The sequence below is a fragment of the Choloepus didactylus genome, chromosome 9 (assembly GCF_015220235.1).
Source record: "Choloepus didactylus isolate mChoDid1 chromosome 9, mChoDid1.pri, whole genome shotgun sequence".
Lineage (NCBI taxonomy): Eukaryota > Metazoa > Chordata > Mammalia > Pilosa > Megalonychidae > Choloepus > Choloepus didactylus.
The window spans coordinates 134,357,281-134,371,245 of record NC_051315.1 but is presented as its reverse complement, the minus strand read 5'-3'; the positions used below and the strand labels follow the sequence as shown (position 1 = coordinate 134,371,245).

The window sequence follows — 13,965 nt, the reverse complement described above, 5'->3', positions numbered from 1 at the left end:
TGAACTGGATCAGACTCAAGCTGTAACAAAGCCCCAACCAGCCGAATGACAGATTAGCGGACTGAGTTTACCTTCTAACGTCTCGACATAAGAAACAATGTGCTCCTTTCTGGTGGTGCGTGTTATTTACTTCCATCTTCACTGTTCTTTCATGCAAAATATATATTGTATAATAAAAAATCACCATAAAAATCACTTATAAGATCAAAAAAATGTGATCCACAATCAAGAAAGGAAGCAGTCACAAGAAGCAAACCTACAGATGACTTAGATTACGGAACTATCGTAAAGTGACCTTAAAATCACTCTGTTAAAAAGGCTGAAGGAGTCCAAAAGGTGGAAACGTGTAAATGGAGATGGGACATTTCAAAGAGCAGTGAAACTATAAAAAAGAACCAAATGGAAATATCTGAATTAAAATATGATATATAAATAAAGAATTAATTAGATGAGCTTGACAGAAGATAAGAACAGCAGAGGAAACGACCAGTGAACCAGAAGACAGGTCAATAGAAAGTGCACGAAACAAAACACAGAGAGAGAGAAAGCGTGAAGGAAACAGAACAGAGCATTTGAGTAAAGTAGGAAAATACTGAAAGGTTGAACATAACTGTAGTTGGAATCCTGGAAGAACAGAAGAGAGATAATGGGGCAGAGAAATATTTGAAGAGAAAATGACTGAGAACATTCCAAAACTGTTGAAAGACATCAATCCATGGAGGCAAGAAGCTCAGCAAATCCCAACAGTGATGAATACAAAGAAATCCACACCCAGGAATGTCAGAGACTACCTCTGAAAACAAAAGTTGAGGAGCAGATCTTAAAAGCAGCCAGGAGCACAAGGAGCCATACATATGGGGTGGGATGTGGGGGTGGGGGGGAGGGGAGGCTGGGGGTGTGGGGGTGTGGGGGTGGGGGAGGGGAGGCTGGGGGTGGGGGATGTGAGGGTGGGGGAGGGGAGGCTGGGGGGGGTGGGGGGTGGGGGTGGCGGTGGAGGAGGGGAGGTTGGGGTTGTGGGGGTGCGGGGGGTGGGGGGGTGGGGTGGGGGGTTGGGGAAAATGATAGTGGAGAACAGCAGACTTCTCACCAGGGACAATGCAGGCTAGAAGACAATGGAATGGTATCTTTAAATACTGAAGGAAAAAGCTGCTGACCTAGAATTCTATATCACAATGAAAATATCCTTTTCAAAAATAAAGGAAAAATAAAGGCACTCTCATTCAGACAGGAGCTGAGAGAATTCACCACCAGCACTGCACAAAATGCTAAAGAAAATTCTTAGGGCTAAGGATGAATCTCCAGATCTTCAGGAAGGAATGAAGAGAACCAGAAACAAAAAGTATCTGGGTAAATGTAAAAGACCTTTTTTAGTACTTTTATTTTATATGTACATATATGTATAGTTTTTTTCTTAAATATCTTTAGGACTATTGATAGTTTAAAGGGAAAATAATTTTTGAGGGGGTTCATAGCATATATAGTAATAAAATATAAAACAGTGATATCACAAAGTACAGGAGGGAGATAGGTGGAATTCTAGTATTTTAAGTCTTAAAATGTGTGTGAAGTAGTATAACATAATTTGAAAGTAAAAGGTGCAAAATATATCCATTGTAATCTCCAGAGCAACCACTAAATATAACATAGAGGTTTATATTGATGCAACTTATAAAATAGAAAACTATAGTATATGCAGTTCAATCAAAATAAGGCAAGAAAGGAAGAACAAAAGTATAAAGAACAAAGAGGAATAAAGGACAAACAGAATAAGGAACCAACATTTGGATTGGAGCTTTAAGCCCATGTAAATAGTCTAAACCCTCCAAATAAAAGTTAGAAAAATTCAGACTAGATTAAAATAAAAGCAGGACCCAACTATTTACTCTTTAGAAGATGCATATAAAGAAAAGGCCATTTGGATCTAAATGGATGGGAAAAAGTATATCATGGAAACATTAAACATAACAAAGATGATGTGGGATATTAATTTTGGTTGATATAGACTTTGGGACAGAGAGTATCGTAGAGGTAAAGGGGAATATTTTATAATGATAAAAAGATCAACTCATCAAGAAGATATAACAATACTGAAATAGAGCTTCAAAATTCATGAGGAAACTTTGGCAGAATTAAAGGGAGAAAGAGACATCGTTGGAGATTTTAACACCCTTCTCTCAGTAATTGACAGAAAAAGCAGACCAGAAAATCAGTAAGCAGAGAGAAGGCTCCACTAGAGCTAACACCCAACCTGACAGAACTGATAGTTGTGGAGCCGATGCCCAAAGGCAGAAGAAGATTCAACCAGGGGCTCCTGGAACAGTCGCCAAGATGGGCCTTGTGCCAGCTCAGGAGAGTCAAAAGAATCGAAATCCAAAAGGAGGATCTCTGACAACAGACTTAATTTAGAAATAAAAAACAATAAAATAAGAATCTCTCCAAATATTTGGAAATTATACAAGTCAAAATAATCTATAGTTCAAAGAAGAAGTCACAAGGGAAATTATAAAATATTTTGAAACGAATGAAAATAAAAGACAATCTGCCAATCTTCTGTAGATGCAGCTAAGGAAGAGGTTAGAGGGAAATTCATTGCTTTAATGTTGATATGAAAAAAGAAGAAACATTTAAACTTAATTTAAAAAGAGTAAAAGCAAAGGAAGTAAAATAAAGGAAAAGTAAAACCAAAAGAAGTGAAAATCAATTAAATAGAAAACAAATAATAGAGCAAAACAATGAAGGCAAACTTATTTTTTGAAAAGATTAATAAAATTGATAACCCTCCAGTTAGACTGATCAAGGAAGAAAGAGAAAGGATACAAATGACCAATGTCAGGAGGAAGAAGGGGACATCACAGAGATCCCTAGATATTGAAGGATAAAAGGGGCTGCTATGAAAAACTTTATGCCAACAAATTCAACAACGTGGGAGAAATGCTGATTCCTTGGACAACACACAGCAACAAAGCTGACTCAGGAAGAAAGATACAGATGTAAAGAACCTTGTGTCTGTTAAATAATTTGAATTCATAATTAAAAAAAAATCCTTCGGAAAAGAAAGCTCCAGTTCCAGAAGACTTCACTGGTGATTCCTACCAAATACTAAGGGAAAAAATACAAACTTTATCAGGAAATAGAGGAGGAGAAAATACTGCCCAAATCGTTTTTTGAGGGTGTATAACCTTGATAGCATGCCCACTAGAAAGGTTATTATAATAAAAATTAAAAAAAAAAAAAAAAAAGAAAACACAGGAGCCCGCCTTCACTGCTGAGGAATGCTGAATGCTCCCAGCCTTTGGGGACCCCCAGCAGTGCCTTGTAGAGTTAAACTACACCTGACTCTGACCCCACAATCCCAGGCCTGGGCATTTACCCAGGAGACGTGACGACACCTGCCCGCGTGCCCACAGAGCCTCGTCCAAGCCCATTCCTGCGGCCTTGGTTGGAACAGCCTGCGGACGGCAGAGCCTGGAGGCCCGGCCCCGAGCAGCAGCCGAAGGAGCCGCCGCCAGCGGGAGCCTCCGTTTCTCCGTGATGCCACCGATGTGGGATCCGAACAGGCCTGGCCATGGAGACAGGCGTCGGGGTGCAGGGGCCCTGGGGGCCTCCCGTGGGTGAGAATGAGGTCTGGATCACGGCCTGCACGGCGCTGTGTTTCCTGGTCCCCACTCTCCATCCCCCTCTGGAAGCCCACTGGACCCCTGGATTCTGCGCTGATGGCGGCTGGGACGGGAAGCCTGCGCCGTTGCACCAGCCCGTCTCCCCTGCTGTCCCCTACTGGGACAGGCCAGTGGTGACACGAGGGCGCAGGCTGCAATGGGACGGGGGCCACGTTACAAGGGGCCTCCTGCTGGGGGATCTCTGGACAAGCGGGAACCGGGGAGCGCAGCGGGGCTGTCACTGCCTGACGCCCATTCTGGCCCGAGTGGATCAGGGACCGCTCTGCCTGGGCCTTCCTGGGTGGGAGAAACCCCAGCCAGGGACGGTGGTCAAGGGTCAGGAGCCCGTGGGACAGGGCAGGAGCTGGGCTGGGGCTGGGCAGGGGCCCGTCCTGACCTCCAGGCCTGCGGCGAGCGGCTGAGCGGCCCCCATGTGAGCTGTGCCCTGCATGAGCCCCGAGGGTCGGGGCCCCTAGCCCTGCTGACCCACCCACAGCCCTGTCCTCCGTCCCGGGGGAGGATGCGGTGTGACTGCCCCCCAGCCCCCACATGTCCTGATGCCTGACAGGAAGTGCAGGGAGCAGAGGGGTGCCTTCCCACGAGACCCTCACAGCCCCCACACAGCGAGCAGAGAGGACCCTCCCAGGCAGCTCTTTATTGAAGGTCCCCAGGAAGGCCAGTGACCAGCAGGGGGGCCCAGTGCACTGGGAAGATGGTGTGGGTACTGGGCCCAGGAGCCTGTTTCCGGGGTCCCCTCCAAGGAAGGAGGGGCGCCGGGTCCTGGGGTGGCCGCAGCCTTGCTGTCCCGGGGTTCCCCGGCTTGGCGGTGTCTGTGTGCACCTGGGCACCCCTCAAGCCCCCCGGCGGGTGAGGGCAGGGTGGGCGGGTCACAGCTTGCCCCGGGGGCAGTGCCGCAGGGCCTCCTGCAGTGCCTCGGTCAGCCGGTCCACGTTCTCCCGCGTGGCATTGCGGCCCAGCAGGCCGATGCGCAGCACCTGGCAGCAGGTTGGCACAGGTAGGGGCGCAGGTGTCACCACCTGGCCCTGCCCGAGGGCTGGTTCGAGCCAGGGGTGGGCTCTCCCAGCACAGGACCCGCCTGGTGTCCAGGGGCAAGCTGGGGAGGCCACTGTGGACAGCGGCTGAGGGTGTCCAGTGAGCATCGCCCCTCAGTGGGGAGTCGGACCCGGGACGTCCCCTCTGAGGGAAGGACAGGCATTCCGAGGGGGAGTGGAGAGGTGCACCCCATGACCCTGCCAAGCTGGAGTGGAGGGGGTTGGGGCAGGAGGGGACACTTCCCCCCGAAACCCCCTTCATTCCACACAGAGTCTGGGCCAGGTGGTTCCTGCCTGATGCGGCTGTCCTGGGACCCCCTGGGCCTGGTGCAAAGCAGGGGTGCCACGGGGTGTGAGCAGTGGAGCCGTCCCCCTGGGAGGGGCCAGGACCCCTGCCCCTGGGCCCTCAGAGCCGGGAGCTGCTGTCCCCTCACCTTCCCCAGTGAGGGCCCCAGGCCGCCCGTGATCTCGATGCCGAAGTGGTCCATGACGTAGTTGACGAGGTCTCTCCACTCGTAGCCCGCGGGCACAGCCACGGAGGTGATCGTGGGCAGCCGGAGGGCCTGCCGGGCGGGGGGCCAGCTCAGTGCAGGGCAAGCACCTGCACGGCACCCACCCAGCACCCACCCAGTGCCCCCACCCACCTGCCCGGCCTCGGAACTGGGTGGGGGGAGCAGGGAGAGGACAGAGCCTGCGAGAGCTGTGCCCCCAGCTGCTGGCCGCCTTCTCACCTGCAGGGTCACCCCAAGATGTGTCCTGAGCAGGTGGAGACCCCACTGGGTGTGTGCCTGCTTCACAGCTGGAGTTGGGAGCCCTCTGCCCCCCCTGCCCCCCACCCCAGGCCCCTCACCGGGTCCTTCACGAAGAGCTGCAGGCCCAGCCCCTGCAGGCGCCCGTGCAGGTAGACCGCGGCCTCCCGGTGCTGCCGCCAGCTGCTCTCCAGGCCCTGCGGGGAGAGGGCACCGTGAGGGCCGGGCCGGGGACTGAGCATGGCTGGGGGGCACCCTCACCATGACTTTAGACCCCCAACCCTCTCAGGCCCTTCTGCTGGCCGCCAGGTCACAGCCCCTGGCCGGCCCCCACCCACCTCGCCCGGGCGACCGTGCCATGAGGCAGCCCTGGCATACGGCCCCCGGGGCAGCGGAGGAGGGGCGACACCTGCCCCCATCCCTGCACCTGCAGGGGCTCCATCCTCCATCCCTCCACCTCCCCCCAGCCCCCTCCCAGCTCCCGCCCTGCTCGCACCCCGAGCCCCCCGCCCCCACACCCTGACATGGCCCCCTGCCTGGCACGGGCCCCCTGAGAGCACACGAGCCCCCCCGGGGAGCCCTCGGGCCCCTCCTCCCCGTCTCCCATTCCTTTGCGTCCCTTTGCAGCAGAGCTTGAGCGGAGGCCCCCGCGGTCTCCAAGCCCCTTCCCTCCTCCTCAGCCCGCTCTGTGCTTCAGCCCCCAAACCACCGCACCCCGGCTCGCCAAGGGCACCAGCGACCTCTGGGCTGCAGGTTTTGTCTTCACCTGCAGGGCCCTCTCGGCAGCCCTGGCCGCGGCCACTCTCCACCCTGGGGCAGGACACCACTGCCCCTCCTGGGCCCCCTGGCCGGCGCCCCCTCCCGCTCGGGACCTCACAGCAAGCCCCCCACAGGCCGCCCCGGTACCCGCAGCCTGCCCCTGGCCTACCCCCTCCCACACACACACAGCGCTGCGCGTGTCACATGCGTCCTCACGGATTGTTTTCATGTTTTTTGCTTTATTTCCTGGGGCCCCTGAGGGCCAGGACCAGCTTTGCCGCTTCCAGCAACTTAGAGGGGCCTTGGAGAAAGCTCACGGGGGCGTCTTGGAAATGGGAAAATTAAAACTGAAGAGAGGCTCTTTAGTGCTGCTGGCTGAGCAGGGGTGGGTGGGTTTTAAAGGGCCCTTGGGGACTCATCCACCATCCGGGGTCCCAGTACCAGCCCCTTGGGCTGCCGAAGGCCTGCTCTAGTCCTGCTGGCCGAGCAACCCTGTCCCGGGAGAGCAGCGTCCATCCCTCCCGCTGGCACCCCGGGCCCAGCACACCGTCCACTGCGGGGCGAGGCCCAGCAGACGCTCGCAAGGAGGGAGGGCCAGCGGGGGTGGTGGGGGAGGGAGGGCGGCCTGAGCGTTTCAGGGACCACGGGGCCGTCACCCTCAGCCGGGCAGTCCGTACCTGCCCTCGCCCCTTTGTGTAGCCTGAGTGCGGGAGTGAGGGCGGGAGCTGGGTGGCCCTGTGCCCTGCCCACGCCTCCTGTCCCCCATCCACAGGCACTTGTTGGGGAGGACGTGTCCAGCCAGGGGGAGTAGCCGTCCCACCCCTGGCCGGCGGCCCGAGCACGCACCTGCTCTGCGAGGATGGCCAGGCTCTCCCGCAGGCTGTACAGGCCGATGACGGGGGTGGTGTGGTGGTACCTGAGGGACGGGGGGCTCGGTCTGTCCGGCTCTCATGGGGAGGGGTCGCCTGGGTGGCTGACAGCGGTCTCTCCCCCATGGGGGACGCCCAGCACATTCGGGATCATGTACTCATGGTGTCGTGAAGGCGGCTACATCACAGACAGCGAGCCTCGGGGCACAGGCACGGCCGGACACGCAGTGCGGGACAGGCTCCCGCCACCCCGAGGCTGCCCCTCTCACCCCAGGGGTCCCGGGGAGCCACGCTTGCCCACTGGGCTGAGGCACAACCCCAGCTTCTGTCCTGAGTGTAGCGTGAGGGGCCGTCTCAGAGACGGGATTTCAGAACATCGTGCCCAGTGGGATCTGAGAGCCCCCGGCTCACCCTCCTCTAGTGCGAAATGGGTAAACTGAGGCCCAGGAGAGGCGGGCGTGGCCAGGCCCAGAGTGCCTGAGGTGAGCCGGCACCTCTCAGAAGGGCGGGGCCTGGGGAAAGGTGGGTGGGGCACCTGCCAGGTGAGGAACAGGTGAGCCGGGGTGGGGCACCGAGGCCTGGCTCCAGGTGGGGGGCTCGGGGCCCAGTGCACGGAGCTGGTGAAAGCCTGGGGGGCAGTGAGAGGTGCCCCCGCCCCATCCCCGTCCCCTCCCACTCTCACATCCTGGGTTTGTCGTCACAGCCCCACAAGCTGGCCAGGAACTTGAGGTCCAGGTAGAAGGACACGGGCTTCGTCTTCCGAGAATAGACCTTATCCCTGCGAGGGAAGAGGCTCTCGTCCAGCCTCCCGCTTCCCGAAGGGAGGGCAGAGGGGCCCCCAGGAGAGCTGTGGTTCTACAGCCTGTCACCTGGGGCTGAAGCCCCCAGCCCTGTGGCCTCTTCCCTTCCCCCGGGAGCTACCAGCCAGAGAGAGACCAACCCATAAAATGACAGGGAAACTGAGGCTCAGGGTCTGGGGCTGTGGCCTCGCTGCTCCCGGGGGCTGTGGCACCTTGGGGTGTGCTCGGGGGCCCTTGCTGGGGGTGAATGCGCAGCCAGCTGTCTCCCCTGCCCGGTCCTGCTCCCGTCCCACTCCTGGGGACCCGGGGCTCAGTCGGAGTCCTCTGTGCTCACGTCCCAGGCGGTACCAGCCGGTGTTGCGGCTGCAAGTGCATCTGTCCTCCAGACGCCACCCCGGCGGGTGCAGCCCAGGCCGCCCGAGCTCCGGGCCAGACCCGGGGCCCCTGCAACTCCCCTGAGGCCCCAGAGCCTCTCAGCACCCCGGCCCGGCTCCAAATCCCCGATTTCACCCAAAGCTGTGTCCGCCCTCCCAGCCCGGCTCAGCACTGGACACTGGGGGCAGTGGGTGGCCCTGGGCGCAGAGGGCAGAGGTGGCCTGGCCCACCCGAGGAGCGGCTCCCGGGTCGGTTCCTGGAGGCAGAGCCGGGGTGGAGGGGGGTGGGGCCTGGTACCCTGGTCCTTGATGGGCCGCCGTTGGCTTCAAGTCGGGGAACTTCCAGAAGGCCCAGCCTTCCCTGCACCCACAAAGCCCAGGCCCGGGGAGGCCCCCAGGCGTGGCCCTTGCTGCACCCCGTGAAACTGGGCCCTTTGCAGGAGGCTGCTGCCTTCACCGGCCTGCCGAGGGTGGGCAAAGGGGCCCGTTCCCCACGGGGCCGGGCGAGGGTCCGCAGCACTCACCTGGCCTTGTCGCTGAAGGAGATGAGTGAGGTGCCCGGAGGGGCGTTCAGGACCTTCTGGGAGCCCGAGTAGAGGACGTCGATGCCTGTGGGTTTGTGGGTTGGGGGGCCACGCTCAGCGGGCAGCCAGGCGGGGGCCCTCCCAGCAGGGGCAGCCCCAGGCCCCTTCTCAGCTGGCAGTGGGGGCTGGGAAGGGAAGGGCAGCGAGTCCCAGGTTGGAACCTCCGTTCTGCTGCATCCTGGCCTGTGACCTCGAGCCCCGAGCCCCTCAGGCCAGCTTCTGCCCCCACCCAGCTCCTCCCTCCTCCCAGCTCCTCCCTCCGCCCAGCTCCTCCCTCTGCCCAGCTCCTCCCTCCATCAGGAAGAGCAGCCCAGCCTGGGCAGGGGCAGCCCGTGCATCCCAGGGCCACACCCCCACCCCCAGCACCTTGCCCCCTGGGACCCCTCCCCAGGCCCTTCCTTTGATAGGAGCTTTAGGGTCAGCCCAGAACCCTCTCCCCTCTCTGCCTCAGAGCCCCCTCATTGGGACGGGTTCTGCAGAAGGGGGAGCAAGCCGGGAGGAGCGAGGCGGGGTGGGCTTCCCCAGGGGGGAGACCCCCGGGGCCGGCCTGGCTGCAGTTCCCTGCAAGGCCGCTGTGCCCGAGCACTCCCTGCTGTGCAGCCACCTGGTGGGGTGTGGGCATCTGGGGAAACTGAGGCTCTGTGTGGCCAGTGGCCCAACTGGGACCCGAGCCTGCCCCCTGGTCGAGAGGGCTCTCCGGCACTTTCTTTCCCACCCCGTCCTGCAGGGGCCTGAGAGCCTCTCCGGCGCAGCCCTGGAGTGGCTTCTCCCTGCACCTGCCCGCCAGGCTCCGGGCGCCCAGCCGAGCCCCCGGCCGGGGTCTGACAGCCCAGCGGTGGGCTGTCCACTGGTTAGTGGAGCCCGACCTGCCCCCGCGAGGAGCTGGTGCTTTCCCCAGCCTTCAGGAGACAGAGCCTCACCCAAAGGCGTGGTGTCAGGGGGCCTTCAGGTGCAGCGGGAGAAAACCTTTCCAGCAGGGGCCTTTCTGAGCCCCCCGGGCCGAGCAGGCGAGCGGCGGCCTGGCTGGGCACCGGGGCCCTTACCTTGCTGGTCCATGTAGATGGGGACCCCCCCCAGTGACGCCACAGAGTCCACCAGGAGCAGACACTTGTACCTGGGGTGGGAGAGCGGCCAAGTGAAGCGGGGAGGCCTCAAGGGTTCAGACTTCCCGGCCTTGCCTGTGTGTCTGGAGGGGCCTTGAGAGCCTTTAAAAGGCAGGTGGGGAAGCAGGGGCAGCGTCCACCCCCACCCCCACCCCCCGTGGCCCCTCCTGAACTCGGTCAGGGTCCCTGGGACCATCAGCTCTTTCTCTTCCCAGCCAGTGTCAGAGCCTGAGCAGGCCATGGGGCTGGGTGGATGTCGGGGCAGCGGCCAGGGGTGGTCACGACACTGGCTGGCCCTGGCCGCAGGGACCCGCACACAGATGTGCACTCAGGCCGCACTGGGCAATGGCCACTGTCCACCGGGTCCTCGGGTGGGCTGGGGCCTCTGAGCACCCTGGCCCAAGGACTTGTGTGGGGTTAGGGTGGTGCCAAACCCACGCCTCCCTCTGCCAGCAGCTGCCCAGCCCAGAGCCCGGAGAGGATGGAGCCTGGAGATGCTGAGCAGCAGTGACAAAAACGTGCCCCACTCCTCGTCCTCTCTCCCCAGGCAGGATGGGGACGCTTTGGTGGGAGTCGTGGATCCTGCCCAAGACTGGACCTGCACTGCCCACTCTGCTGGCCCCGGGGGACCTGTCCCCTGTGGTGGGTGGTGGCCTTGCCAGGGCGGCCCCCTGGGGCACAGTCTCTTGTCCTTTGGCCACAGGAGTCCTGGTCCCGTTTTCCCCAGGGACCCCACCGAGTTCCATCGAGGCCTGGCCCCATGTGCCCCGGGCAGGGGTGGGGGCGGAGGAGGGCAGGGTGTGGGCGGCGGGGTCTGGGCCGAGCTCTCCCTTGACCCAGGAGGACAGTGGGGTCAGTGGGGGTCCACCCAGCCTCAGCCCCAGCAAGGGGGATCCCCAGGGTGCCCTACACCCACACCCACATGGGAGGGGTGTGGGGCAGGACGTGTGCCGCTCCAGGCCTGGGGGTGCTCACCGGTGGCAGAGCTCCCCGTAGCCATCGAGGGGCTGCAGGACGCCGGTGGACGACTCGCCCTGGGTCAGGAACAGCAGCACCGGCTTGTGCTGGGCCAGGCCCTGGGCGGGGGGCAGAGGGCGGCTGTGGGCAGAGCGATGGGCTGGCCTGTCCCAGGAGGGCTTTCCCCGGGGGCAGGGGAGGATCCAGGCAGGGGCCTGGCAGCCTCATCCCCCACCCCAGCGTCCATGTGGGTCTCTGAGCCCTCAGAGGGGGCGTTTGCCCTGTTGGGGGGACAGAGGCCTGAGCCTCTGGGAGAGACCAGCTGTGCCCACATCACTGGGGCTGGATGGGGACCACCTTGCTGGACAGGACCAGCACCTGAGGGTCAGGGTCGAGCCTGCTCCCTGCCCCTACCCCTGGCCCTGCCCTGGCCCTGCCCACAGGACTGGGATCCTGACTCAGTTTCACCTGCTCGCAGGTGTCAGGTGCTCTTCTGCAGCCATCGCCAGCTCTGAGGCCAGGGCAGGCCCCCCAGTCCCATCCTGATTCCCCCGCCCTGGACAGGCTCCCCAGTCCCGTCCTGAGCCCCCCGCCCTGGGCAGGTTCCCCAATCTGGTCCTGAGCCCCCCGCCCTGGGCAGGCTCCCTAGCCCCCCGTACCTTCTCCACTTCCTGCAGTGTATAGTGGCCCCCGGGGTCCTTGACCATCTGGTGCACATGGGCTCCTGGGCAGGGCAGGGTGGGCAGTGGGTGGGAGGTTAGTGGGCCCAGGACCCCCCACCGCAGCCCCAGGCTGCCCAGAAGAGGGCGGCGAGGAGGGGCTTAGCGGGAAGCTGCTTGTCCGCGCTGAGAAGGCACCTCCGGCCTCTGGGCTGTAGGACGTGAGGCTCAGCTACAGGTCGCTCCCCAGCCCCCCCCTTCCCTGCACTTGACAGTGTGTCCCAGGAGGGGCAGCTCCCAAGGGGGCCTGACCAGCCTCGGATGTCCCTGCAGTCCCCGCACCTGGCTCCGGGCCACGGATGTTGGATGAATGACTGACTGACCGAGTGGTGAATGAATGAGGGCGGTACAGGCCTGGCCGCCTTCAGGCTGGGGGCTCCGGGAGGGCGGGCTGGGCCTACCCCCCTCTGACTGCAGCTCTGCACGGCCGACCTCCAGAGTCACAGGAGGAGAGGAGAGGCAGGGACACCCAGCCTCAGGACAGGGTCCAGGGGTGGGGAAGAGTGAGCCCACCCAGGTCACCGGGTGCCCTGCCACCCCTGCTGGGGTCTCTGCCCGACTCCGGCTTCCCTTGCAGGGCGTGGGCATGTGGCCTGAAGGGGCCCGGCGAGGGGGTCGGGCTGCCTGTGGGGGCCGTCAGGGGTTGTCCATTAACCAGGACGAAAGTGGCCTTGTGGGGCACCAGCCAGGCAGGGAAGGGCCCTGGGAGCGCGGACAGTTTCCAAACCAAACGCCGCGATCAATCATTAAACCCAGTGGACATGCTGCTTCTGGATTTTCTCTCTCTAAAGGATTTCACTCTGATCACAGGGTTATGTGGATCCCACAGAGCTTCCGGAAAGGGGCTATTTCTGAGATTTGGGGGTGGGGGTCCTGTCTCTGAAAGCCCACCCCAACAGAGCAGAGCCGGAGCCTGGGCACCCTGGGGAGCTGCTGGGGCTCTCGGGGTTCGTTCTGAGACCAGAGGCCTCCCTGCAGAGCACCCCCTTGTGCCCCAGAAACACCCATCCCCAAACTCTGGGAGACCAGGGGTCGGGGCAGCTGGGCCCACAAGCATTCAAGCTCCTCCTGAGCTGCCAGCAGGTTGGGGCCCCAGCCTGGCAATCACCCTGCTGCCTGCCTGGAGGAGGCGGCAGGCTGGTGGGGAGATTGAGGCAGGAAACGTCACACTTGGGAGTGAGCGGGGACAAGGGCTGGGGCTAGGCACCATGGAGGGGTCCCCAGGGTCCCCGGGAAAGGATGGAGCCAAGGGTCGCACCCCATCCTCCCTCTCTGGCCCTTACCTACGCGCTCCCCGATCTCAGCAGCCCTCTGTCCCCAGATGCCGTTCACCCCGACCAGGAAGGAGTCGCCGGGCTCCAGGACGTTGAAGAGGGCTGCCTCCAGGGCGCAGTGCCCCGAGCCGCTGACGGCCAGCGTGAGCGGGTTCTTGGTCTGGAACACGTACTGGATGCCCTGCTTGATCTCGTCCATGATCTGGGGGGGCAGGCGTGTGCCGGTCAGGATGGGGGGAGGCCACCTGCACCCCCCCCGTGGCGGCCCGCTGCACCTACCTGGAACATCTCCTTGTGCATGTGGCTGATCATCTGCAGCCCCCCGGCCGCCATGACCCGCGGGGCCAGGTTGGAGGGGCCGGGCCCGAGCAGCAGGTGGCTGGGGACCGTGAACGGCCTCCGCAGGGCCTCCGGCGGGGGCACCAGGAGCTGGTGGGAGGCCATGGTCCGTGCCCAGCCTGCCAGTCTGGGCCCCAGGGCCAGACTGCCCGTGCCCAGAGCCTGGAGCATCTCCCAGACGGCCTTGCACCTGGTGGCCGTCCCCAGGGGTGCAGGTTGGTGGCCGTGGTCACTGACCCCGTTATCAGTGCCTGGCCTGACAGCTGGGGTGTTGAACCTTTGGCTGGAGGAGGAGGCGTCCAGACCCTGTCAATGAGGAACAGAGCCGCCCCCAGCCCCTCCCCTGCACCCTACCCCCACCCAGTCCTGCTTAGCTCAGAGGACAAGCAACGTTGCTCTTGAAGGCCCAAGAGCAAATATTTTTGGCTTGGCAGGACATAAAGTTTGTGCTGCAGCTCCTCAACCCTGCCGCAGTGCTATGATATGACTTATTTCCGAAAACAGGCCACTGGGCCTCAGCCCGTGATTAGCTGACCCCGGCTGACCCGGAGGAAAGGGTCCTCTTAGGAGACACAGAGCACGGCGTGCACGCACCCGCACGCACCCGCACGCACACGCACTCCCTCGCTGAGGGAAATTTGGAAATAAGTACTTCCCCCACCCCGCCGTGCCCGACGGCCCCTCTGCGTGCCGCGTGCCACGTGCCCTCCCTCGTCCGCTCACCCCGCCC

The 13,965-nt window shown here is 61.2% G+C and overlaps 1 protein-coding gene across 1 annotated transcript; it reads right to left on the bottom strand.

The window, feature by feature from the left end:
• Positions 1-4,402: 4,402 nt before the first annotated feature.
• AGXT (alanine--glyoxylate and serine--pyruvate aminotransferase) lies at positions 4,403-13,502 on the bottom strand. Its single transcript, XM_037850410.1, has 11 exons — positions 13,176-13,502; positions 12,906-13,098; positions 11,563-11,627; positions 10,922-11,022; positions 9,887-9,957; positions 8,784-8,868; positions 7,768-7,863; positions 7,063-7,132; positions 5,559-5,654; positions 5,143-5,271; positions 4,403-4,651 (listed from the first exon to the last, which is right to left on the bottom strand). Exons 1-11 carry the CDS (start codon positions 13,404-13,406, stop codon positions 4,544-4,546), a joined length of 1,245 nt encoding a protein of 414 aa, XP_037706338.1. The 5' UTR covers positions 13,407-13,502; the 3' UTR covers positions 4,403-4,543.
• Positions 13,503-13,965: the final 463 nt, after the last annotated feature.

Bases quoted from the DNA above. Each gene is read 5' to 3' on its own strand.
- AGXT (XM_037850410.1), bottom strand. From the start codon at position 13,406: ATGCTCCAGGCTCTGGGCACGGGCAGTCTGGCCCTGGGGCCCAGACTG. The intron at 8,869-9,886 runs GTAAGGGCCCCG...ACAAACCCACAG, and splicing joins CATCTACATGGACCAGCAAG to GCATCGACGTCCTCTACTCG. The intron at 5,272-5,558 runs GTGAGGGGCCTG...CCCGCCCGGCAG, and splicing joins AGCTCTTCGTGAAGGACCCG to GCCCTCCGGCTGCCCACGAT.